The following is a 27,661-nucleotide window of genomic DNA, read 5'->3' on the forward strand; positions in this document are numbered from 1 at the left end:
TGTCCTCTGCAATTTTTTTGGATGAGTTTGGTATTAACTCTTCTCTAAATGTTTGGTAGAATTCACCTGTGAAGCCATCTGGTCCTCGACTTTTGTTTATTGGAAGTCTTAAAATTACTGATTCAATGTCAGTACTGGTAATTGGTCTGTTCATATTTTCTATTTCTTCCTCGTTCAGTCTTGGGAGACTGTACCTCTCTAAGAATTTGTCCATTTCTTCTAGGTTGTCCATTTTATTGGTGTAGAGTTACTCATAGTAGTCTCTTATGGTCCTTCTGGTATTCTGTGGTATGGTATTTCTGTGGAGTCTGTTGTAACTTCTTTTTCATTTCTGATTTTATTGATTTGGGCCTTCTCTCATTTTATTCTTGGTGAGTCTGGCTAAAGGTTTATCAATTTTGTTTATCTTTGTTTAGCCAGCTTATAGTTTCATTGATCTTTTTGTGTGTGTGTCTCTATTTCATTTATTTCTGCTCTGATCTTAATGATTTCTTTCCTTCTACTAACTTTGGGTTTTGTTTGTTCTTTATCTAGTTGCTTTAGGTGTAAAGTTAGGTTGTTTGAGATTTTTCTTTTTTTTTTTTTTTTTTGTGATACGTGGGCCTCTCACTGTTGTGGCCTCTCCCATTGCGGAGCACAGGCTCCAGATGCACAGGCTCAGTGGCCATGGCTCACGGGCCTAGCCGCTCCGCGGCATGTGGGATCTTCCCAGATCAGGACACGAACCCATATCCCCTGCATCGGCAGGCGGACTCTCGACCACTGAGCCACCAGGAAAGCCCTCTTCTTTCTTGAGGTAAGCTTGTATTGCTATACACTTCCATCTTAGAACTGCTTTTGCTGCATCCCATAGGTTTTGGATCATCATGTTTTCATTGTCATTTGTCTCCAGGCATTTTTTAATTTCCTCTTTGACTTACTCAGTGATCGACTGGTTGTTCGGAAGCATACTATTTAGCCTCCACATGTTTGAGTTTTTTACAGTTTTTCCCTTGTAGCTGATTTCTAATCTCATAGTGTTGTGGTCAGAAAAGATGCTTGATATAATTTCAATTTTCTTAAATTGACCAAGGCCTGCTTTGTGGCTGAGTATGTGATCTATCCTGGAGAATGTTCCATGTGCACTTGAAAATAATGTGTATTCTGCTGCTTTCAGACAGAATGCTCTATAAATTAATCAGTTAAGTCCATCTGATATAACGTGTCATATAAGGCTTGTGCTTACTGATTTTCTGTCTGGTTGATCTTTCCGTTGATATAAGTGGGGTGTTAAAGTCCCCACTATTGTTACTGTCAATTTCTCCTTTTATATCTGTTAACATATGCCTTATATATTGAGGTGCCCCTATGTTGGGTGCATATATATTTACAATTGTTATATCTTCTTCTTAGATTGATCCCTTGATCATTATGTAGTGTCCTTCTTTGTCTCTTGTAACAGTCTTTATTTTATTTATTTATTTTTATTTTTTGCGGTACGCAGGCCTCTTACTGTTGTGGCCTCTCCCGTTGCGGAGCATAGGCTCCGGACGTGCAGGCTCAACGGTCATGGCTCCTGGGCCCAGCCGCTCTGCGGCATGTGGGATCTTCCCAGACTGGGGCACAAACCCATGTCCCCTGCATCAGCAGGCGGACTCTCAACCACTGCGCCACCAGGGAAGCTCACAGTCTTTATTTTAAAGTCTGTTTTGTCTGATATAAGTATTGCTACTCTAGCTTTCTTTTCATTTCCATTTGCATGGAATACCTTTTTCCATCTTCTCACTTTCAGCCTGTATGTGTCTCTAGATCTGAAGTGGCTCTCTTGTAGACAGCATATATACGGTTCTTGTTTTTGTATCCATTCAGCCAGTCTATGTCTTTTGGTTGGAGCATTCAGTCCACTTACATTTAAGGTAATTATCATTATGAATGTTTTTACTGCCATTTTGTTAATTGTTTTGGATTTGTGGGCCTTTCTTCTTTCCTTCTTCGTTTGTCCTCTTCTCTTGTTATGTGATGACTATCTTTAGTGTTATGCTTTGATTCCTTTTTCTTTTTTGTGTGTATAGATTTTTGATTTGTGGTTACCATGAGGTTTTGGTATAGCAGTCTGTATATATACATGATTGTCTTAGTTGCTGATCTTAGTTTCAAATGCATTTTAAATACTTGCATTTGTACTCTCCTCCCCTCATGATTACTGGTTTTGATATATTTTACATCTAATTGTTTTGCATATCTCTTAACTGCTTATTGTGATGATTTCACTACTTTTGTCTTTTAATTTCCCTACTAGTTTGTGTTTGGATGATTTTACTACTTTTGTAGATTTTACTACTTTTGTCTTTTAATGATTTTACTACTTTTGTCTTTTAATTTCCCTACTAGTTTGTGTTTGGATGATTTCCTATCTTTACTGTATGTTTGCCTTTACCAGTGAGCTTTTCCATTTCCTAATTTTCTTGTTTCTAGATGTGGTCTTTTCTTTTCTGCCTAAAGAAGTTCCTGTAGCATTTGTTGTAAAGCTGGTTTGGAGGTGTTGAATTCTTTTAGCTTTTGCTTGTCTGTAAAGTTTTTGATTTCTCTGTCAGAGAAAGACCATAAACTGTAAGTCCATGTACTCCATAAACTATAAGATGCTGATTAAAGAAATTGAAGATGACACAAACAGATAGAAAGATATACCATGTTCTTGGGTTGAAAGAATCAATATTGTTAAAATGACCATGCAATCCAAGGCAATCTATAGATTCAACGCAATCCCTGTCAAATCACCAATGCCATTTTTCACAGAACTAGAACAAAATTTTTTTAAATTTGTATGTGAACACAAAAGACCCCAAGAGCTGAAGCCATCTTGAGAAAGAAAAATGGAGCTGGAGGAATCACACTCCCTGACTTCAGACTATACTACAAAGCTATATTAATCAAAACAGTATGGTACAGGCACAAAAACAGGCATGCAGATCAATGGAACAGATCAATGGAAAGCCCAGAAATAAACCCCCACATCTACAGTCAATTAACATATGACAAAGGAGGCAAGAATATACAATGGAGAAGAGACGGTCTCTTCAACAAGTGGTGCTGGGAATACTGAACAGATACATGTAAAAGAATGAAATTAGAACATTCTCTAACACCATATACAAAAATAAACTCAAAATGGATTAAAGAACTACTGTCAGACCTAAATGTAAGACCGGACACTATAAAACTTCTAGAGGAAAACTTAGGCAGAACGCTCTTTACCATAAATCACAGCAATAGTTTTTTGGATCCCTCTTCTAGAGTAATGGAAATAAAAACCAAAATAAACAAACAGGACCTAATTAAACTTAAAAGCGTTTGCACAGCAAAGGAAATCATAAACAAAACAAAAAGACAACCTACAGAATGGGAGAAACTATTTGCAAATGATGTGACCGACAAGAGATTAATTTCCAAAATATACAAACAGCTCATACAGCTTAATATCAAAAAAATAAACAGTCCAATCAACAAATGGGCAGAAGATCTAAATAGACATTTCTCCAAAGAAGACATATAGATGGCCAATAGGCACATGAAAAGATGCTCAATATCGCTAATTATTAGAGAAAAGCAAATCAAAACTACAATGAGGTATCACCTCACTCTGATCAGAATGGCCATCATCAAAAAGTGTACAAATAATAAATGCTGGAGAGGATGTGGAGAAAAGGGAACCCTCCTACACTGTTGGTGGGAATGTAAATTGGTGCAGCCACTATGGAGAACGTATGGAGGTTCCTTAAAAAAAACTAAAAACAGAGCTACCATATGACCCAGCAATCCCACTCCTGGGCATATACTTGGAGAAAGCTATAATTCAAAAAGATACATGCACCCCAATGTTCATAGCAGCACTATTTACAATATCCAAGATATGGAAGCAACCTAAGTGTCCGCTGACAGATGAATGGAAAGAGAAGATGTGGTATATATACACAATGGAATGTTACTCAGTCATAAAAAAAGAGTGAAATAATGCCATTTACAGCAACATGGATTCACCTAGAGATTATCATACCAAGTGAAGTCAAAGATAAATATAACGATGTCACTTATATGTGGAATCTAAAAAAATGATATGAATGAACTTATTTACAAACAGATACAGACTCACAGACATAGAAAGCAAACTTATGCTTACTAATGGGGAAAGCGGGGTGGGAGAGGGATAAATTAGGAGTTTGGGATTAACATATACACACTACTATATATAAAATAGATAACAAGGACCTACTGTATAGCACAGGGAACTGTACTCAGTATCTTGTAATAACCTACAATGGAAATGAATCTAACAAATGTATGTGCGTGTGTGTGTGTATGTGTGTGTGTGTGTGTGTGTGTATTATATATATATATATATATCTGAATCACTTTGCTGTAAATCTGAAACTAACACATTGTATATCAACTATATTTCAATAAAAATTTTAAAATAAATAATTATTTTTCAAAATAAATAAATAAAAATGGGCAAAGAACTTGAATAGACATTTCTCCAAAGATGATATATGTGGCCAAAAACCATATGAAAAGATGCTCAATATCACTAATTATTAGAGAAATGCAAATCAAAACCACAATGAGATACCATTTCACAACCATTAGGATGGCTACTATCAAAAAAACCCCAAAAAACAAAAGCAAAACAAACAAACAACAGAAAATAGCAAGTGTTGGAGAAGATGTAAAGAAAAGGGAACCCTTGTGCACTGTTGGTGATGTGAAATGGCACAGCCTCTGTGGAAATCAGTATAGAGATTCCTCAAAAAATTAAAAATATTACTACTATATGATCCAGTAATTCCGTTTCTGAGTATACACCCAAAGGAATTGAAAGCAGGATCTCAAAGATGTATTTACACACCCATGTTCGTAGTAGCATTATTCACAATAGCCCTGAGAGAGAAGCAACCCAAATGTCCTTTGGTGAGTGAATGGATAAAAAAGTGTGATATAAACATACAAGGAAATATTATTCAGCCTTAAAAAGGAAGGAAATCCCATCACATGCCACAACATGGATGAACTTTGAGGACATTATGGCTAAGTAAAATAAGCCAATCACAAAAAGACAAATGCTGTATGAAATATCTAAACTAGTCAAATCAAATTCTTGGAAACAAAGTAGAATGGTGTTTTCTAGGGCCTGGGGAGAGGAGGAAATGGGGAGTTGTTTAATGAATTATAGAGTTTCAGTTTTGCAAGATGAAAAAGTTCTGGAGAACTGTTGCAGAACAATGTGAATAAAGTTAACACTACTAACTGTACATTTAAAAATAGTTAAGATGGGGACTTTCCTGGCAGTCTAGTGGTTAAGACTCCACACTTCCTCCACAGGGGATGTGGGTTCGACCCCTGGTTGGGGAACTAAGATCCTACATGCCACACAGTGCACCCCCCCCAAGATAAAAAATTTCTTTTTAAATTAAAAAAAAAAGTTAAGATGGTAAATTTTATGTGTTTTTCACCATAATTTTTAAGGCAGGTAGATGGTTCCAAATGGTCCAGCTTGCACATGAGTCTAACATGGAGAACAGGTACAGTGGTATTCCACTATGAGTTATTATATTAGTTATAAATACAGAGAGTGCTGTTTTAGGGGGAAGAGAGTTTTATCTTGTTCACTGAAAGTAGAATATATAGCCTGCTATGGTTAAAATAAAGACTTAGATCTTCAAATGTTTTTGAGAGATTAGCCTGTCAGACTTTTTAAAAATGATTTCAACTATTGGAGTGAATCTACTAGCATATAATTACGGATGAAAGACTTATGGATAAGGTGAGTGTCTCTAGAGGATTTTGCTGAGCCCCAACCAGGGATGAGCCCCAAACTAGAGGAGCCCTTGGTAAGTCTATTTGTTCCTGGAAATTTAGGTTTTTTTCTAATAGATTTTAAGAGCCCATCTAGTCTGGGATGCCTGCCTTCATCCCTTTAGTCTTGGTATTTTGTCAGCGTGAGAGATGAGCTTTTTGGTTATTAATGGCTCATCTCTCACCCTACAGAGTAGAGTAGTAAATCTACTTTTATTTCCAAATCGCCTTTGGCTAATATGGGATAACAACGGTTACCTCAATTTCTTTGGTTTTTATCATTTATTCAAAGGCCAAACTTATCCTACAAAGAGTGGCAAACTAATAAACTAACTACCATCATAATTTATTGAGCACCTACTATACATCAGTCACTGTACTGGACAATTTGCCCATTTTGTTTTTTTCCCTAAACTACACGATATTAAAATATATATTAATGCCATTTTACAGTTGAAGCTAAAAAAAATTAAGTTACTTGCCCAAGGCCCAAGCAGGAGAGAGCTAGGATTCAAATGAGATCTGCCGTACACTTAAGCCTACACTCTTTCTAGTACATTATATCACCTCCCTAGTCACAGAGAGTTATAAGTAGAAGAATTGTCTGGTCTACTCATTTTATTTCAAATGAAAATAAAAAGGTAAAATACTTCCTTTTCCATCTATTTTACTTATTTAGTAAAGAGTAGATGGCCACAGGCAATCTTCTCTAAACGTTTCTGCTTACCCCTTCTCTTAATATGACAACCAGAAAAATACTGGTACCTAACCAGAAAATTATTATTAGATGCTGTAAGAATTAGTGCAGATGCTTATGTAGTAATGTATTCCTAATAGTGTTGACCACCATTATTTCTATACACAAAACCTAATAGTCTTCATTGCACAGTTGATTTACTGAACTGACAAGCACTTAAATTCTAGAATTGTTAAGTCAGGATTTTAAGACTAGAACTAAATTATTTAATAGAGAATAGAAGAAAAAGTCATTTACTTAGAAATCCCATGCATATATTTTCATCTTACATTTCTCATAGCAGAAAGTACAAAATGTATATTCATTTTTCCATAATACCTAACAAGAAGAAATGCTTATTTCTTTTAAAATACTAAGACTACTCACTAAAATCAGTACCTGAAAAACTTTCAATATTTGTTAATACTGAAAAAAAGTTCACATATGTTGCCACTTCTTAAGAATGAAGGAGACCTGACTTCCTGTTTCTGTTGTTAATCTGCATCATGTTAGAAAGAAGGAACAGGCAGGGGTTCCAGGAAGGTGTGATGACTCTGAATTCGGTTTAGAAGCTGCTGTGCCACCGGTTTGAATTCTGTTTCCCAATGTAGTTTGTGATAGTTTTTTAGGTCTTGGTCAAAACTCCCATTCAGTGCTAGTTCTTCATCTGTATCAGAAAAATTAACATTACAGCAATTATTTAGAAACATAATCCTACTGAATTAAGTTTAATTTTTGATGGCATGAGTTAAACTCATCCTGGATCATCTCTAATTCCAACAAGGCTTTTTTTTTTTTTATGGGAGTAGTTCTTTAACTCTTTTCTGTTCTTTACAAAACTTTTAAGTAAGTATAGGTTAGTCTCTTAATTTAAAAAAGATAATAATCTTCTCAAAAAAAAAATCCTAGATTGACTTGAGCTCTTACTTCAATTTATCCCTAATGTTTACATGTAAGTCTACATCCAAAAGTCAGATCACAATTTCTCAGAATAAACAAAGTATTAATAGTTTATTTCCTCATCTGCACATTAGAAAAGTTAATTACTTCAGTGGTTAACAGATATAAAAGAAGTTAGGAAATCTTTGGGGAAAGTAGCACAGCTGAATTTGACACTGTAAACTTGACTAAAAATCAAATTGCTCATTGCAGAGCAAGCCAGACATACTTCTTTGAAAAGACAACCCCTCCCCCTGCCACCTTATGCTCTCACCAATAAAAGTGAAAAGTGGGAGACTGAGAATCCTAAGGAGTATCAGAATCCCAAGTGAGTCCATGGATAATGCAGAAAAGCACTTGTAAAAAAAAAAAATGCAATATTACAACCTTGATTTGCTTTTTTTTTTTTTTTTTTTTGCGGTACATGGGCCTCTCACTGTTGTGGCCTCTCCCGTTGCGGAGCACAGGCTCCAGACACGCAGGCTCAGCGGCCATGGCTCACGGGCCTAGGCACTCCACGGCATGTGGGATCTTCCCAGACCGGGGCACGAACCCGCGTCCCCTGCATCGGCCGGCGGACTCTCAACCACTGCGCCACCAGGGAAGCCCTTGATTTGCTTCTTAATCCAAGGGCACTTTGAATTCTGTGAATGTCCTAAGTATATCCAACCCACGTAGGAAGACAAATGGCTACTGAGGTTTCTGCACCGACCTGCCACTGCATTTTTCTTTGTTTATATTGGACCCCATGTGAAGGACTTCAGGACAATGCACTGGCCTGCCAGTCAGAAGGTTGCTCTGCTACTTCCTAGGTCTGAGGCCTTCTTAAGTGGTAACCACTAAGTCCTAAAGTGACCACAAATATTGCTACTTGCATAATTCGCAAACTTTTTTCATAAGGCCAATTAAAATCCTACCATAAAATGCTTCGTTAGTGTTTACATCACATTTTCTACCCTGAATATTTTCAGTACACAGAGTGTACTTTGGCACTATTGGTGTTAGTGTCACCATCCAGGATAAGATAAATCTGGAATCCCAGTCTGTACCTTCCCCTCCTCTCCTCCAGCCAAGTGGACAGCTATGCAGCTCTGAGATAAGTTCCGGGCAGACACACACACTTCAGCGAGGCTCTCCATGGAGACCCCTGTAAGCAAACCTGGCTCTCCCCACCCATTTGATAATCAGGGCCTTGAAAGAAAGAGAATACAGATGGTGTTCAATGCCTTCAAAGTCCTTCACGTTGGGCTACTTCCAAACAAAAGGAGTCTGTGAGACTCTGAGTGCTTTTGAATTTCTAGATCTTCTTCCTGCTCACTCTTCTCCAGATTTTCTGAGCACTAAACTTTCATTAAAAATGAATTCTCTTGTTTCATGCCCTTCTTACCCAAGCAGCTTAGGGCTGAGGGCTGCCCAGGCACCCCACAGTCCTTTCCTCTGCCCAGGGCTTTTGGTTGGATTTGATGGTTTTAGCCAAGTCACTATTTTAGTGTTTTAGGGTTTTTTAATCTAACGTCAAGACTATGTTACTTTTCTTGAGGCTTAGCACATAATTAGTTAATCTACACTCAGACCCTATTAATTGTAAATTGGGTTAGGCAAGATAACAAAAGTGGCCAAATACCTATAGGTAAGATAAAAGCAGTCTCAAGTTTCAAAGTAAATACAGCAAATGCCTAAAATGTGTCATATTGCACTAGGTATTAAATTTTGGAACTTGTACTGCAAAGAATAGCAGAGGCTAATCCAAGAAAAATTTAGGTCTATGATTTTCAAACTTTTTTTTTTACTGTGACCTAAGAAGTCCATATTACATGATGACTATATATGCACACTTAAATATTCATATACAAATAGCAAATGTTTCACAATAGAATACTTACTTTACTTATTTAACTTATTTATATATTACTACATGTACTATATATTTTTTTAAATAAATTTATTTATTTATTTTTGGCTGCACTGGGTCTTTGTTGCTGTGTGTGGGCTTTTTCTAGTTGCAGTGAGTGGGGGCTACTCATTGCAGTGGCTTCTCTTGTTGTGAAGCACAGGCTCTAGGCGCACGGACTTCAGCAGTTGTGGCATGTGGGCTCAGTAGTTGTGGCTCGCGGGCTCTAGAGGTAGGTCCAGTAGTTGTGGCGCACGGGCTTAGTTGCCCTCCAGCATGTGGGATCTTCCTGGACCAGGGATCGAACCCATGTCCCCTACATTGGCAGGAGGATTCTCAACCACTGCACCACCAGGGAAGCCCCATGTACTATATTCTGATATTCTGTTTCTTTGCTACTTCATTTTTTAAAGATGCTGGTCACAGTGTGAAAAGTGCTGATTTAGATAACAAATTATTCTTAAACTTTCTTTGTGCACAACATACTTCCAAATACTAGAATTTTAGGTAAGATATTAGAAAGGATTAAAGGACTCAAAACAAGTTTGTCAGTGACCATTATAACACAATCTCTATCTATTACAGTTGAAGGATCCTGCAGCAGCAATAAAAGCTTCCTCTACTCACTGCACCATTTCCTAGCTTGCTGTTCAGCACCAGGTGGCTCTTGAAGGTTCGATTATTGTTGTGACTATTAGAAGGCACAGTCCTTACATGTTCCAGAAGCACCTGATGGCTCTTTGGCATGGCCTTGGTGGTGTGATCCTCTAACCTGAACACTGGGTCCCCCTCTACCCCGTCATATAACCTAGGTGCTAAGTTCCACATACCACAGACGAACGTAAAATAACCTAGTGTCGTTTACATTCACAATAACAAACTGCACACACTAATCACCATTTTCAGGCAATCCTGAGAGAAGCTCACAGTAGCCTAGTGTGCCAGGGCACACCACTTAAGAACTTCAAGATAAACACATTGCTAATGAGTTTATAAGAAGCGGCCGCAGTACATCAGGAAGTTTCAGACAACATTCTTTTTAAGCCACTTTTCTAAAAGACTGTCAACATCCCAACCACATTGAGGACCATTACTTTCTTTTTCCAGTTCCCCATCAAGAAAAAGTTGGTTAACTTATTACATTGCTTTATCAATTACCCTACCATTATTTCTAAAAACAGTGCTCACACTTCAGTGTGGGACTTTTGTGATCTAACAGCTCATCCTGTTTTCAAAATGGCCTGTTTTTCAGCTCTTTTTGTAGAAGAGTTGAAATTTAAGTATACTCTCACTCATATATCAATTTCACCTGGTGCCACCCAACTGGCCAGACGCAGCTACAACCCTGTCAGAAGTAAGGGTCTGATGCCCACACCGTGGAGAGAAGAGCCAGCAAGCAGCCGGTCCTCCACAGTGTGATGACCTGGCTCCCTGATGCACTATGTTGATTTTTGTTCCCCATGCCTCTGTCCCCTTCCACGGCAGGGTAGGGTAAGGGTATACTATGTAATGGAACAGCAGAAAAACACAGGGGCTAGATGTTTACTTTCAGATGAAGAGCCCTGGCCTTGCTACAGTATGATCTTACACAAGTCACCTAACCCTCCTAGACCTACCTACCTCATCTGTCACCTAGCTGATGACCTCAGAGAGATCTTACAAGGATAGAATGAACGTGCTTTTAAAAGTATACAGCACTATTAAAGATACCACTCTTGTCAGTTAATCCACAAGCATCAAGAACCTGCTTTGCACAAGGCAATATCCTTCCCCCAAAGTGTCTCCACCGGAGTGGGGAAAAAGAGATAAAAGTTACAAAACAATAATACAGAACAAGTTACACAGCTCATGATTAATTGCTATATAAGTAGTATAGATTTCTTATGACCGTGGGCTTGAAAAGCTCATGGGAAGGGCCTGCAAGGGCCGGCAGCATTGGGCCAGGTAGGTAAGGGATACGGCACGAGCAAAGGTACAAGGTTAGGGAAGCACGCGAAGCCCAACCCGGCTGTAGGGAAGGTTGGGGGAGGGAAGAGGTAGGAACAGGCCCGTTACAGTCGAGTGTCCGCCCGGTGTGCTGCCCCTTGCCGCGCAGCCGGCCGTGCCCACATCCCTTCAAGGTGCCACACGGCCCCACCATTTTGTTATATATCATTGACTGCCCCAGACTTAGGTGCCAAAGCAAACCACAGACAGCCTGTGGTCGAGGCAGCTGCTGCCTGAGGCACGAAAGCCCGACACCGCAGGAGAGTGACTCACGGAACCAGTCACATCTCCCCAGTGGGACACAGAAAGTCATGCCAACAACAGAGGAGACAGAGTCCCACTCACGGAGCGCGGCAAGAAGAAGACTCAAGGCAGCTGAAGCCACGGCCATGCAGGAGCCTAGAGGGAACGAGGGGGAGGAAGGGCTTTTCCTACAAGAGCTGACAGAGCACGGCTGGGTCTCAGCAGGGTGGAGCAGATGATGCCCGCTACTGAGGGGGCCACTGGGGGGGTCTCTGGTTCCACCTGGAACAACCTTCCTGGTCCTGAGTGCCTGTCCAGCAGGCTCTGGGCAATGCGCTTGTTTCCCAGCTTCCTTCTTCCCCAGACATCCTCACCTTCAACTCCTTCATTAACCAGGGCAGAGGTTCTCAGTGCTGCCTGAAGAGCAGACTCACCTGTGGAACTTTTTAATGGTGCAGATAATCAGCCTCCCACCCAGAGCTCCTGAATCAATTCCGGGGGATGGGGCCAGGACAAGTGTTTTGTTGTTGTTGTTTTTGTTTTTTAATTCCACAGCTGATTCCAATGTTCTGCCACAGTTGAGAACTGAATTAAGGCAAGTTGAGCAGGCTTCTGCTCCTGGCAACCTGAGAAAGCTTCACGTCCACGGAGCAGACTGTGAGCCTCAATGATTTAAAGTCACGCTCATTTTTCCTACTCTTATGCAAAATTTTATTTACCTGGAAAAAAGCAAATTTCACATCAACCTAGCACACCCGATTCTTTCAAATAGCTTCAGGTTCCGAGTTCCTGTTTAATAACATGTCGTTACGACACAGCGTTTATGAAGCACTTTCACAACCGTGATTTGAGGCCTTGCTGTCTGTCAGGCTCTGGTATCAGGTTCTTTGTACAGGTCTGCTCATTTATTAGCCTTACAGGTCTGCAAAGTGGACATCAATCATCCCCATCTTAGACATGAGAAATATAAGCTCAGAGAGGTTAAGCCCAAGGTTAAAAGCTTGATAAAGCGAGGCCTTAACTCAGAATTGTCTGACTACAGCCTTCTGGTCTTCCTGGAGTGTTCTTAGGATGCTTGTTTGATTTTCACGACTCTCTGCAACAGGGCAGGGATATCACGTCCCCATTTTACAGACGAAAAGACGGGTTCTGAGAGATTCTCCTGTCGAGTCACCACCCCCCCCCCGCCCCGAGAGAGGCTGGATTTGAATCCACAGCCTCTGAGTCAAACCGAGTCTTTCCACACGGCCTTGCTGATCCAGCACAGTGCCTAGGCAATGGTAGGGACACCTCCGTTTTGGAAAAGAGATTATTTAAACACTCAAATTCATTTACTGACCCAAACCACTGCTGTTAGACCTAACCCAGGATGAAAAAATTATCCTAAAAATAGAAATTTTTCAAGGTAAGACACTCTCATCTTTCCTTTGGTTTGCATCAGTGATTTCCCACCGTTCAATGTAGGGCCCCACTGTAATGTCACATAGTTTCACAGACCCTCCCTCACATAATTAACATAGATGCTAATGAACACGTACGGGTTCATGAAAAGCGTGACTTAATTCAGAGTAGCTTTCAGCTGTATTTCTCAATTACGACAATGTCTATATACTTTTTAAACAACAGCAATACATTTATGCCTAGATCTTCTATTTATGCAGTTTACAGAAAATGCAAACAAGGGGGAAAAGCCACAGAAGAAATCATGACATCAGGCAATGAGTTAAAAGTCCTTGCATCCCACTGTAAATAACATTCAGCCTCTTCCAGAGAGCTCCAAATTATAATCATCTTTAACATGCTCTTGTTATTTATAGAAACAAAGCCACCCAAATGCCTACCAATCTTTACCCATACAGGTCACAGAAAACAATTTTTTCTCATTTTGATAAAGCTCACAGTCAGGGTCTTACCTAAAAACGATGAGAGCAGGACTAAGAGTGTGTTGGCGGCCTCATCTCCAAAGCATGACGAAGCACTGGTGATATTTTCACTGAAGTTCCATAAAGTTTTGCACACCAAGCAGGCCAGCTGCCAATCAGTGGGACCAAAATCCCTTAAACAATCCACTAACCTGAGTTAATAAAAGTCAAATTGAGAAGTTATTAGGACAGGATCTCTTTAATTTTTATATTTTTAACATGATGCTTAACTTTCTGTGATATTTCATATGCATTATATATAATTCAGTGTTATTAAAATTAATTTCATATCTACAAATTTAAGCAGCTCTAAAGTAGCAATAACCTACTTCTGAATTATTTTAAACATCCAATGGAACCTAAATCCCCTCTTTAGCCCTAGCTTGGCACTTCCAAATGTTGAAATACCTCTGCCTGGGAGAAGTGAGGAGAGGGACCCAAGCTCCCCGGAATACTATGTCCTCTGAATCCTGACAGAGTCAGGACTCCATGCCTTGAACTTACTTTTTAATGCCACCTCCTTCTTTTAGGATGACACGCTTGTCTTTATCCACGGTGAGGTTTAGAAGAACACCACAGGCAGAAAAGCAAATATCCTGACGCTTAGCATCCAGCAGAGCAATCATGAACTTGTGAACTGGGAGGGCAGAGAACGAATGCAGGCCAGTAAAGCTCAGGGGCCCCAGCTGTGTTTCATTTCTCAAATGGCAAAGGGGAAATGGGGAGCAGCTTGCAAAACTGGAAACCCTGCTCGGGGACTCGGTCCACTCTTCCTAAGTGGACTTCACCCACTGCTCAGAAGCACCTTCCCCAACATCCACCACTTCAGAACCTGCTCTCCGCCCCCCAGGCCCCCTGTCCCCTGATATTGCTGTATCTGCCGCAGGCATCAGCTCCCCCTCCCAGGCAGTGGTAGAGCCCCCGCCCATGGAGAGGAGGGAACCACGGGCCTTCCAATCACACAGGTGCCATTCATTTCATCTCTACACAGGTGCCATTCATTTCATCTCTAACTTCTGGTTGTTCTCCAGGGCCCTTATGAACCTCCAGCAGCAACTTTGTTTAAATACACAGCCCTGGGAGAGGGGAGCACAGGCTCCAGCGGAGATCTTCCTGGAAGTCTTCCAGAGCCACAGTTTGTAAGAGAAGACTCACGCAGACCGCAGGAAACAAGCCTGTAGTGAGGCCGGACTTCCAGGGTAGGGGATGTCTCGTATCAGGACAGGCTCCCAGCCTTCCCTTACTCCTAGAAATGGAACTGTTTGTCCTGTCTTCTCATCCCCCAGCAGGGGCTCGGCAAAGGGTTGGGGGAGAATGAATAAGGTGTGTGCTCTGTTCTACTGCTCACCTGAGAGGTGGCCACCCTGTGCTGACCTTGGCCTACTGATGTGTCACACAGTGAGCTTGGCAAAGGCTGCATCACATGTAAGTGTGTTTTTAAGAGTCTAAAGAATATACACTAGGGCTTCCCTGGTGGCGCAGTGGTTGAGAGTCCGCCTGCCGATGCAGGGGACGCGGGTTCATGCCCCGGTCCGGGAAGATCCCACATGCCGCAGAGCGGCTGGGCCCGTGAGCCATGGCCGCTGAGCCTGGGCGTCCGGAGCCTGTGCTCCGCAACGGGAGAGGCCACAACAGTGAGAGGCCCGCGTACCGCAAAAAAAAAAAAAAAAAAGAATATACACTAAAATGTTAACAGTTATCTCTGGGGTAGTGTTTTTTTTAATCTGTATTATCCAAAGTTTCTATCACGAACATAAATAATTAGGTATTTTTTACCGTTTTTACATGAAATATTTAAGACATACAAACAGTATGTTTAGTATACACTCTTGTGTACCTGCTACCCAGTTTAAGAAATAAAACATTACAGATTCAATTTTATATTTGGGGGCAACCATTCAAATGTAACTTTGTCTTAAATGTGGAGTTTATCATTTCCAACTACATTTATACCCTATTCCATTACCATGTGAGTATTACATAAATAATATCCAAGGCTGTTTTGCAGGTTTTAAAACTATCTTAATGGCATTATTTCATATATGTCCTCCGATTACTAGCCTTTTTGCTCCTATATTACACGTTTGAGGTTGACGCAGGGTGATACATGAACTTCTAGCTCATTTATTTTCATTTCTGTAGAAGCTTGGTTGCATGAATATACTGTAATGTATTTATCCTCTTACCTGTTGATGGACATTTAGGTTATTTCCAGTTTTCACTATTACAAGCAGTACTATAATAGACATTCCAGTACATGATGGAGAATGTCTTTTGAGTCCATTCCCATGGACAGAAATGATGTGTACAGATTACTTGTTTCTCTTAAACACACGCACACACACACAGGCACACATGCGCCATCTCAAAACTCAGAAGACCACTTGTGAAGGAGAGGGAAACGCTAAGAACACAGCCTAGGTCCGTCTTGGCATCCTGAGCTGAGAGCCTTACGGATGGATGGAACAGAATGTGAGGCATCACTTGTCCCAAAGCAGAAACAAGTATCACGTTGTCATGACCCAAGCTGCAAAACCGCTCAGCTGTTTATTGGCAAGACATGCCTGTTTATGAATGTGAGTGTCATTAACTCACCATTTTTCTGCACAATGAAATCACAGATGTCATGGTCCTGGGAGAGATTTCCAAAAACGCGCACAGCCTCCAGGATTCCATCCATGTTGTGACTCACAAGGAGCTTTAAGAGCACTGGGTTTTGTGACCAGAGAAATAAAATTAGTGAACTTAAGTTTCAATTTAAAGACTACTAGAAACCAATATCATGCTAAATACTGATAATTTTCAAATTAAAAATGATAATAAAATTCCAACTATAGGGGACTTTAGCCAGAACTAAGAAACTAATGTGTCCCCATATTCAACTTTCTTAGAATTAAATCAGGCTCTTAGATAGTAGCACCAGAAATCAGAAAATATAAATGCCTCCAGTTCTGTGTTTAGTTAGTAAAGTCAAAACCTTAAATGAACATGCATCTACCCAAACCCAACTCTGAACCTTACATTCAGCAATATATAGCTTTTTGTCTTGAATTATGGAATTCTTCACTTGGTAGTAAGATAAGTTGTTGATCGCTGCCGTAGTGTTGATCACCAGCTCCTCACAATCTTCAATGGACTTAGATTCTGAAATAAAGTGAGGACAAGGGTGTCAAAGACTCACTGCAGGGCAGAAACCACAACATCCTCACTGCAACCCCAGCAGTGGCAGGGACAAGCCGTTGTCCCAGGCAAGGGCTGTGTGAGGGCAGTGTTTGCCCTCGCTGTTTGCTGCTTTATTTCCCATGACTCCTCCTGCAGGGAAATGCGCCAAAGGCAGGGGACCACTCTGGGCCAGGGTTTGGAACACTCTAAGCTCAGTCCCTCCAGCCAAGGGTCTGGAAACGTCGGGCTGATCTAGTTCCTGTGTACAAAGGTGCCAACACCACTGAGCAGAGCTTGTTTGCCCTGACCCAGAGGTCCCCCGGGCCCCCCACCCTGGACGTCTGTTCCCCAGACCTGCCCCCCTCCCAAAAGAATGGCCCTCAGGTCATAATCCATCTACAACTCCTATCAACGCTGCCTTTGAAACACGCAGTCTGATCGCCTCTCAACTCCTCTGCTACCACCTAGTCCATCTTTCACCTCCTTACTGGCTTCTCTTCTTCTGCCTTTGCCTCTCTGAGCCTGTCCTCAACATGGTGGTCCTTTAAAATTCACTCAGATAACACCACTCATCTCATCCAGCCCACAGGCCTGACCCAGCTGCCCCAGTCCTTACCTCCCTGGCCTCATTTGCTGCTCCAGCCCCCAGCTCCCCCCATCCCCACGCCAACCTCACCAGTCTTCTTGCTCTTTTTGAGCATGTCAGCCTGATCCTGCCCAAGAATCTCTGCACTGATAGTCCCCCTGTCTGGCATATTCCTTCCTCCAGTTATCCAGGCTCACTCCTCATGTCCTTTGGGCTGTTGCTTAGCTGTCACCTTATTGGACATACTTTCCTCAGCCACCCTATATAAAATAGCACTGTTACTCACTTTCCTCTCCCCCTCTTCTCTGTAACACATGTGACCACCTGACTTGTTATGTGTTTAATGTCTGTCTTCCAGCTCTAAGGTGTAAGCTCCACAAGACTAGGGACTTCTTTTATTCATCACTGCATTCCCAGCATCTAGAACAGTGTCTGCACAGAGCAGTGCTCAATAGATAACTAATAAGAACCTACTGTACAGCACAGGGAACTCTACTCAATACTCTGTAATGACCTACATGGGAAAGGAATCTAAAAAAGAGTGGATGTGTGCATATATATAAACACAATATTGTAAATTAACTATACTCCAATAAAAATTTAAAAAAAGAAAAGAAATCATTCCCTCTGGAATTCCCCCCGGAAATATCAACTAACAAAACAGAAAACTGTAGCATTTCAGTGTCTTGGGGTGGATCAGAATAAAGCCTAGATGATAAATTTTTGAAGCAAAATAATAATAATAATAAACTTCATTGTTGTAAAAAAAAAATAAATAAGTGGTTGCTGAATGCAAGAATGAATGAATGAATGAGCCTTTAGCTTAGCACATAAGACCCTTAGTTATTTTGTCCCTGCCTTCCACTCAGCCTCCAGACTCATCTCCTGGTGACTGAGACCACAGTGCAGAGAAGGGCAGATGCAGGGATGCCAGTCCGGAACCTCCTGTGGTGTTCCAGATGGCAAATAAAGCTGAGGCTGGGGTGATGGCGGAGATGGAACAGGGAAGCCAGGCTGGAAAACTATTTAGGGAGGAAAACGGACAGTGTGTGGTGAAGACTAGATTGGGGGATGAGGGAGAGGAATCACTCAGGATGAGCTCTGGGTTTCTGGATTACATAATTGGATGGACGGCAATCCCATACTCTGAATTAATGGGAAGAAAGGCCAGGTGGAGGAAAGGTCATGAGTTAGACATCTTGAGGTGCTTCTCAAGTACCCACAGTTGATGAGATTAGGTAAGGCAGGTGGACATACGGGTCTGGGAGTCAGAGGAAAACGCCAGGAGTCTGGTTATACTAAACTAGCTATAGCAGCCTCTGCCTCTCACCTCTGACCCTGCACACGCCCCCTCCACTTCACCCCCCGCCCTGCCCCGTGCCTGGCGTACATTCACCCTGCTCTCCACCCAGGCATCGGTCACCGCCTGACTGGGAAGCCCTTCCCCAGCCTGGGAGGGAATAACCTCAGTGCCCACGCATGTCTTGGGCCCTGATTTGCCCACTGGGTTTTACTGGTTAAGAAGTACCTTGTACCTCTTTTTTTAAAAAATTCAAGTATAGTTGATAAACAATGTTACCTCAGGTATAGAACACAATGATTCAATATTTTTACAAATTATACTCCATTTAAAGTTATTATAAAATATTGGCTATATTCCCTGCGCTGCACGATATATCCTCGTTGCTTATCTATTTTATACACAGTAGCTTGTACCTCAATCCCCTACCCCATCTTGCCCCTCCCCCTTGCCTCTGCCTACTGGTAACAACTAGTTCTCTATCTCTATGAGTCTATTTCTGTTTTGTTGTCTTCATTTGTTTGTTTTCTTTTTTTGGATTCCACATATAAGTGAAATCATTACAGTATGTCTTTCTCTGTCTGACTTACTTCACTTAGTATAATACCCTCTAGGTCCCTCCGTGTTGCTGCGAATGGCACAATTTCATTCTTTTTTATGAGTAAGGAAGTGCCTTTTACCTCTTGTATGAAACCAAAGTTCCTCCGGGATAAGAGGGAGGCTGTGAGCTGAGCAGGAGGACTCTGCGAGCTCTTACATTCTCTGATTTAATTCTCCCTCCTTTCGGCCTTCTTTTCATTAAAGAGAATGACCTTTCTACGTTTACTCTATTCAAAGGGAAATTCAGGCATTTGTTACGCTACAGAAAACACGTACTGGCCCTTCAGCCAGTGGTTCCTCCACCCACAGCAGCCAGCATGGGCCCAGCACCTGGCAGACACTCAATGAATACCTGGAGAAAGAAAGAATAAATGAGGCCCTAACTGCCTGGTTTGTTAGTTTAAATACATGGGAAGGGAATAAAGAACAGAATTATCTTGGACTTCAGTATGGATTCTACAGCAAGGAAATATCCTACTGGCCTCAGGTTTCTAGAAGATCTGTAAAAAGATCCCAGGTGTTTTTGAGGGAGGCAAGGTAAAAGTAGGGACATAGGACCCCCAAAAGTATCCTCGCTTGCTTCGCTGCGACTCTGGAGCTGGAATCCTGATCTTCTACCTGCTGGCTGTGTGACCTTGTTCAAGTCATTTAAACTCCTTGGGCCTCAGTTTCCTTGTCGGCAAAGTGGGATAATAACTGCACCTACATTACAGATTTGTTACAAAGTTTAAATGCGTTAATACTTGTGAAGGGCTTATAAAAGTGCGTGGCACACTGTGGGTGCTAAATAAACATCTGTTCGTGAACAGGAGGGCTATCCAGAATGATGGCTCATGGCGAGTGGCTTGAGTGAATGTCTAAAACTTAGCAAAGAGGAATTCTCATCCCTGGTTCCCTCCATCCCTGGACTGATGACAAAAGATCTTGGGCAGTGTCTAGGGATCTGTTTTTTTCTCTTGCCTTGGTAGAAGAATTTATTAGTTTGACCAGAAAAAGGAATGTAGCTCTTATGTGTCACCACCCCCCTGTAGGACCTCACGTTTGGGAGCAGGGATAACGTCTGGCATCTGGGGCAAGAGGAGAGACATTCACAGCTACTAGGCATCTATCATGAACAGCACCAAGCACTTTCCATGCATTTAACCCCACAGAAGTTATTTATTAATAACGCTTTAAATGCACTTACATTTAAACCCACAATAATTAATACTCTAAAGGTGCACCTGCCTCAGTCAGCTCAGGCTGCCATAACAGAATGCCGTAAACTGAGTGGCTCAAACAACAGGAAATTATTTAACAGCTCTGGAGGTGAGATGTCCAAGATCAGGGAGCCAGTATGGCTGGGTTCTGGTGAGGGCTCTTCCTGGCTTGCAGATGGCTGCGTTCTCTCTGTGCCCTCATCTAAACCTAATTATCTCCCAAATGCTCCATCTCCAAATACCATCACACTGGGGGTTAGCGCTTCCACACATGAATTTGAGGGACACAGTTTAGTCCATAGCAGCCTCCTAATAGCCCATTTTCTCCTCCCAGATGAGAACATTGAGGCTTAGAGAAAAATACCTTGCCTGATTTCATAGAGCACACATGTGAATCCAGGTCTGCCCGACTCATCCATCCTGCTCTTTCCACAGCATCTTGCTGAGTGCCTATTAGAGCCAGTTGGGGCAATAATTTGCCTCCAAAGAGCATGAGGCACCCACCCAGCCCTGTGTAGCGGACTTGTGAATATAAGAGAATCTGGAATTTGGAGATTCCACTAAGGCAGCAAATCGCTGCATCTGGGCGCTTGCTGAGAAGGCTGGTCCTTACTAGAGATATTTTTTATTTTAAAACACCCTCTGCAATGAGACTGGCCTCTGGAGGGGAGTCCTGGGGTACAAGCAACTCCTCTGTGAGGGGAGTAGGGCTGGGGAGAGGTGGAGGACAAGGTCCCAAGGGATGCCTTTCCCACGTGCCTGGGGGGAGGGTGCAGTGCAGCAAAGGTGTCAGGCTGGGAGGAGTGAGGACTAAGTGAGCACTGGGGACTATCAGGGCAACAGCTGCCTTGCCCTCAGGCAAGTGAGCAGGTCAGAGTCAAGCCAGCCCTGACCTGCTTTCCAAAGCCACTACCAGGCTGGCTAAGGGAGGCAGGCGCTCTGAAGACCAGCTCCCTCTCCCAGGATCTGATCGCCCTTCTGCACTGATGCAGAGACTCCAGGTAGGAACCAGCAGAGACCAGTTTCGGGGGGCCTCGTAGGGCTCAGGACATTCGTCCCTGCAGCTGAGCTGCCAAGAGGAGGGTGCAGGCGTATGATCCTCTGTCAAGGTCACTTCACCCCACCACAGCTTTACGTGGGAGGTCAAATCGTTCAGGAGATAAAACAGACAAGGGATCCCACTGCCTGCCCAAACAACTGTCCAGCATGGCAGGCTAGAGAGAAGGGTTTCTTCACTTGGGCTTAACCTCAGACGGCACTGAGCTCTAACATGCAGAGACTGAAGCATTCTCAAGTGAGACCTTCCACCACCCACATCAGGACCAGCCGGGGAGCTTTAAAAAATGCAGACTCCTGGGTTCCACACCTCACTTGATCAGTCACAACTTCTGAGGGTAGGGTGAAGAATCTGTGTCTTTCATAAGCTCCCTGCATGATTCTACGCACAAAGAAGTTTGCGAAGTACCAGATTTGAGTTTCACTGATCGCTTTAGAGCAAAAGAAAGAAAGCAGGCTATTTCCGAGTGACAGTAACCTCAAGAGGGTGCACTGGAGAGACCTCACATGGGAATCCCCCAGTGACCAAGACAGAGCACCTACCCTCCCAGAGGACTTGGTGATGGAGGAATGGAGGGGACAGGCCCTAGCCTCCTAAGGACTCTAGCCAGGCCCCCCTGGTTAACCCTTTCAGCTCTGGCCAAATCTGCTTCTCAGCCTTTCTTCTGCCTCCAAAGCATCAGTTTCCTAGAAGTCAAACACAAATTATCCATTGTACCTTTAGTTCATAGGAAGAAATGTAATTTCTAAGCTCAGAAAATACATATAAGACCAGGAATTTTCTCACTTCACATGTGAATATTAATAATTGCAGGAAAATGAATCATCCAGAGCTTTATTTCTTGACTATCCACAGTGATGTGTCCAGGTGTCTAAGGGCAGGTCCTCAGGCTCTCCCCAGGTAGCTACAGTCAGGTGAAGCGATTTGGCCTGCCAGCAGATGAGAACTCACCGGGTGGGTTTCAGACACCTGCCAGCGCCTCACTAGCCAGAGAGGCTAAAGGTGATTCTCTGAGCAGTGGGTTTCAACATTTAAGGGGCAGAAGAATCAACTGGGAGCAGGGGAGTAGTTGAAATGCATATTTCAAGACCCTAAAACCATCCCTCAGGTAAAGCCTTTTTCTGGGTAAGACCAGAAACTAGAAAGCGTATTTTAATGAGCCCCATAGCTGACTCTGAGGCAGCTGGATCCCTGACTTCTGAGTGGAGAAGAATTGATCCTCCAGATGCAGAAGGATCATCAGAAGACAGGGAGATAGTATGGTTCAAGTGCTGGAAGTTTTGAGGTTGTTAGAGAAACTGAATTTCTGGAACAGCTCGATGCAGGTTTGCACAGACGGTTTAACGTGCCGTCAGCAGCTTGGAAGACAGTCCCACGCTAAATGTGTAGGTTTTTGAGTTATCATGTGGAAGTGATTAAGTCACAAGGAAAAGACCTCAGTCAGAATTTAATAATCCTTCCTTAAGACCAGCAACATGCAGGGACTTCCCTGGTGGTCCAGTAGCTAAGACTAGGAGCTCCCAATGCAGGGGGCCCGGGCTCGATCCCTAGTCAGGGAACTAAGATCCCAAGTGCAGCAACAAAGATCCTGCGTGCCTCGACTAAGACCCCGCAGAGCCAAATAAATAAATAAACATTAAAAAAAACAACAACAAAAAAGGATCAGCAACATGCAGAGTAACCCTGTCACTTACTAACTTTGTGACCTCTAAAAGTCACTTTATCTCACTAAGCCTGTTTCCTCCTCTGTGAAATGGCTAAAATAACAACAACCTACTGCCGCACAGCTGCTGTGAGGTAACAGATGTGAACATGCTTCTTAAACTGCGCGGCTATGATAGTGATCATTTTGTAATGTACAGAAATATCAAATCACTACGTTGTATACCTGGAACTAACATAATGTTTTCGGTCAATTATACCCCAGTTAAAAAATAAATAAAATAGGGCTTCCTTGGTGGCGCAGCGGTTGGGAGTCTGCCTGCCAACGCTGGGGACACGGGTTCGAGCCCTGGCCCGGGAGGGCCCCACATGCCGCAGAGCAGCTAGGCCCGTGCGCCACAACTGCTGAGCCTGAGCTCTGGGGCCCACGTGCCATGGCTGCTGGGGGCCTGCACGCCTGGAGCCCGTGTTCCACAGCGGGAGAGGCCACGACGATGAGAGGCCCACGCACCGCGGCAAGGGGTAGCCCCCGCTCGCCACAACTGGAGAGGGCCCGCGCACAGCAACGAGGACCCAACGGAGCCAAAAATAAATAAATAAATAAGTTTATTTTAAAAATTAAATAAGTAAATAAAATAAAAATAAATCACACAGCTCCACAACAACGGAAGGCACGGTCACTTACACTCCCACACGCCAAAAGCTGGGCTCTGTGGCTCTGTCCTCTCAGCTTCCATGTTCTGTATACCCCATGCTGCTGGCACTTTTCATAAGCTTCTTGTCTATACACCTGATATTCCCCCACCACGTACCCTGAGTTCCCTGAAAGCAGATACCAACCTATACTTTTTTAAACGTTGTGCTGGCCTGAGTGTTTGTGTTCCCCTCCAAATTCATATGTTGAAGCCCGACCCGCAATGTGACTACATTTGGAGATAGGGCCTGTGAGGTGGTAAAAGTCAAATGAGGTCGTAAAGGTGGGGCCCTCATCCCACAGGGCTGGTGCCCTTAGAAGAAAAGAAGGAGACACCAGAGCTCTCTCTCCACCATGTGAGGACACAGCAAGAAGGTGGCCATAGACAAGCCAGAAAGAGGATTCTCACCAGACACCAACCCTGCTGGCACCTTGACCTTGGAATTCCAGCCTACAGACTGTGAGAAATAGATTTCTATTGTTTAAGCTACCCAGTCTGTGGTATTTTGTTATGGCATCCTGAGCAAACTAAGACAAACCTCTTTTCACATACAGCATAGGACTGATTATGCAGTGAAGACTCAATAAATGAGTGGCAAAGGGGCAAAGTTCAAAGATTACCCCAACACATCATTTTCATCAGGCATGAATGCTTCTTCCACAACAACACAATCTTTCAGAGTCTGGTAAGTAGTGGCGAAGTAGATCACTCTAGATGGCAGTCAATTTCCTTGCACACTAGTAGGCAGAGGTGCCCATGGGAAATGACAAGGCCTAAAAAGTGGAAGGGGGGGTGCTATGGACTGAACTGTGCCCCTCCCAAATTTGTTTGTTGAAGCCCTCACCTCTAATGCGCCTGTATTTGGAGGTAGGGCTGTTAGGAGGTAATTAGGGTTAGAGGCGTGGAGTCCTTATCCAATAGGATTGGTGGCATTAGAAGAAGAGGAAGAGAGAGAGAAGGCAGCCGTCTATAAGCCAGGAAGAGAGGTCTCACCAGAACCAACCACGCTGGCACCCTGATCTCAGACTTTCAGCCTCCAGATGTGTGAGAAAGTGTCTGTTGTTTGAGCCACCCAGCCTATGCTATTTTGTTGTGGCGCCCTAAACAGACTGAGACAGGTTTGGGTGCCTAGCAGTGAGGTGCTACTGTAACAAATACCTAAAAGTATGGAGGTGGCTTTGGAACTGGGTAATGGGTAGAGGCTGGAGGAGTTCTGAGATGTATACAAGAAATACGGATGTTAAAGGTTGGGAAATAAAATTCGTATTTTATGGCAAGACAAGAAAAATTTAAACATAGAACTTCTTCTCTGCTCTTTCGCCTCCTCTCTCCCCACACTGTGCTTTGTGTATCTGCCTTATGCATCGACCAAACCTCTCCCATCGGTAGGAATACCTGTTCAACCATAAAGAGCAACATTCTCCTAGCATCAAGATGACTCCCTCCTTAAAAGATAACATTCCTTCTTGATCTTGTAAGGGGTCAGATGACCCACCAGGATGATGCTTAGATCTGGATTATGTAAACTGTCAATAACACATCATTTGACGTACAGCCTTCTGCCTCAAAAAAACTTATGTAACTGTGCCTTGATTTCTAACCAGTGGAACAGTTCTCAAAGCTTTCTGAGATGCTCTTCCTGGGTTATAATCCTCAAATTTGGCTCGAATAAAATTTTCCAATTCTTTCTTTGATCCACTGATTTTTTTTTAATATAAATTTATTTATTTATTTATTTATTATTTTTGGCTGCGTTGAATCTTCATTGCTGCACCCGGGCTTTCTCTAGTTGTGGCGAGCGGGGGCTACTCTTTGTTACAGTGAGTGGGCTTCTCATTGCGGTGGCTTCTCTTGTTGTGGAGCAAGGGCTCTAGGCTCACAGGTTTCAGTAGTTGTGACACACGGGCTCAGTAGTTGTGGCATTCAGGCTCTGCAGTTGTGGCTCACGGGCTCTATAGCGCAGGCTCAGTAGTTGTGGCGCATGGGCTTAGCTGCTCCGCGGCATGTGGGATCTTCCCAGACCAGGGCTCGAACCTGTGTCTCCTGCATTGGCAGGCGGATTCTTAACCATTGCACCACCAGGGAAGCCCACTACTGATTAATTTTTTGTCAACAGGGTGATTCCGGCAAAAGCTCAAAGACAAGAGAGAGCTGGAGAGAAAGCTTCCATCTTCTTAGAGAACACAGAAATAATCATGAATACAATGCTGTTAGGAAGATGGACATTAAAGGCCACTCTGACAAAGTCTCAGATGGAAAGGAGGAACAGGTCCTTGGAAACTGCAGGAAAGGTGATCCTTGTTATAAAGTGGCAAAGAATTTGTCTGAATTGTTTGTGTTCTACTGTTTCGTGGAAGGTCTAGTTTGCGAGCAACGATACTGGGTATTTAGCTGAGAATTCCAAGCAAAGTGTTTAAGGAGAGGCTTGGCTCTTCCTGACTGCTTACAGTAACATATAAGAAGAGAGGGATGAACTGAAGAAGTTGTTAAGCAAAAGGAACTAGAACTTGAAGATTTGGAAAATTCTCAGCCTGTCCATATTGCAAGAAAGAAGAAAGCATGTGCTGGAGAGAATACCAAGGGTGTGGTTGGCCTATCACTCAGTAAAGAGTTTACGGGATTATGTGAGCAGAAACACTGCCAATTTGAACTGAAGCTGAGACAGGACCAAACGAAGGAAGGCTGTCAGACTCCTTGGATTTGACAGGACAGAGTGTACAGCTATTTGGCTGTGAATATGCACTATTCTTCTAGTAGAGAAAAGAATGTCCCCAGTGGTGATTCAGAGATCACCAGGGCCACTGCCTCAGTTTCAACAGGCCACACTGGCCTTCACCCCAAATCTTTGAGGGCAAGACTGCTCTGCAGAGCCCTGGTGGCCTAACTGACAGAGCTGTGGAGGAAGGGCCACTGCCCCAGTGGGTCTGCAAGGCAAAGCATCTAACCAAAGAGGATTATTCTCAAGCCTTAAGGTCTGATGGGGGCTTCCCTGGTGGTGCAGTGGTTAAGAATCCGCCTGCCAATGCAGGGGACACAGGTTCGAGCCCTGGTCCAGGAAGATCCCACATGCCGTGGAGCAGCTAAGCCCATGCACCGCAACTACGGAGCCTGTGAGCCATGACTACTGAGCTCGCATGCCACAAGTACTCAAGTCCACGCCCCTAGAGCCCAGCTTCACAACAAGAGAAGCCACCGCAATGAGAAGCCCACGCACCGCAACAAAGAGTAGCCCCCGCACTGCAACGAAGAGTAGCCCCTGCTCGCCACAACTAGAGAAAGCTCGCACGCAGCCAAAAATAAATAAATAAAATAAATAAATTTGTTTAAAAAAAAAAAAGATCTGATGGAATTCGCCTTACTAGGTTTGGGACTTGCTTGCAACCCATCACACTTTCTTTTTTTTCCTATTTCTCTCTTCTGGAATGGGAATGTCTATCCTGTGCCTGCCCCACCATTGTATCTTGCATATAACGTGTCTGGTTTCACAGCTTCAAGCAGGAGAGGAATTGTTCCTCAGGATGTATCATATCTATCTGATTTCGATGATATTTAAATGAGATTTTGGACCTTAGACTTTAGAGTTGATGCTGGAATGAGTTAAAATTTGGGGGGCTGTTGGGATGGAATGAATGTATTTTGCATGTGAGAAGGACATGAATTTGGGGGACCTGGGGTAGAATACTATTGACTGAATTGTGTCCCTTCCCCCAGATTCATATGTTGAAGCCCTAACCCCTAATGTGATTGTTTTTGGAGACAAGGATTTTAGGAGGTAAAGTTAAATGAGGTCAGAAGGGTGGTGTCCGTATCTGATAGGGTGGTCTTATAAGAAGAGAAAGATCATTCTCTTTCCC

General features: G+C 43.0%; 2 protein-coding genes across 7 annotated transcripts in view; one reads left to right on the plus strand and one right to left on the minus strand.

Moving 5' to 3' along the window:
- Positions 1 to 15,088, plus strand: part of SESN1 (sestrin 1) — a 130,979-nt gene extending 115,891 nt beyond the window's left edge. For 2 of the 5 annotated variants that reach the window (XM_027089122.1, XM_027089104.1), the window contains one exon: positions 14,578 to 15,088. In XM_027089122.1, coding sequence (XP_026944923.1) covers positions 14,578 to 14,727 — 150 coding nt within the window. In that variant the 3' untranslated portion in view covers positions 14,728 to 15,088. Of the gene's footprint in view, positions 1 to 9,980; positions 13,490 to 14,577 lie in introns of those variants that run through there. The other 3 variants (XM_027089129.1, XM_027089144.1, XM_027089165.1) reach the window with 3 other exon arrangements.
- Positions 6,770 to 27,661, minus strand: part of ARMC2 (armadillo repeat containing 2) — a 107,036-nt gene continuing 86,144 nt past the window's right edge. For both annotated transcript variants that reach the window (XM_027089039.1, XM_027089050.1), the window contains 5 exons: positions 16,568 to 16,690; positions 16,142 to 16,255; positions 14,051 to 14,183; positions 13,538 to 13,698; positions 6,770 to 7,232 (listed from right to left, as the gene is read on the minus strand). In XM_027089039.1, coding sequence (XP_026944840.1) covers positions 7,075 to 7,232; positions 13,538 to 13,698; positions 14,051 to 14,183; positions 16,142 to 16,255; positions 16,568 to 16,690 — 689 coding nt within the window. In that variant the 3' untranslated portion in view covers positions 6,770 to 7,074. The remainder of the gene's footprint in view (positions 7,233 to 13,537; positions 13,699 to 14,050; positions 14,184 to 16,141; positions 16,256 to 16,567; positions 16,691 to 27,661) is intronic.

This window comes from Aethalodelphis obliquidens, unplaced genomic scaffold, assembly GCF_003676395.1.
Source record: "Aethalodelphis obliquidens isolate GAN/ISIS:26980383/991018 unplaced genomic scaffold, ASM367639v1 scaffold3, whole genome shotgun sequence".
Lineage (NCBI taxonomy): Eukaryota > Metazoa > Chordata > Mammalia > Artiodactyla > Delphinidae > Aethalodelphis > Aethalodelphis obliquidens.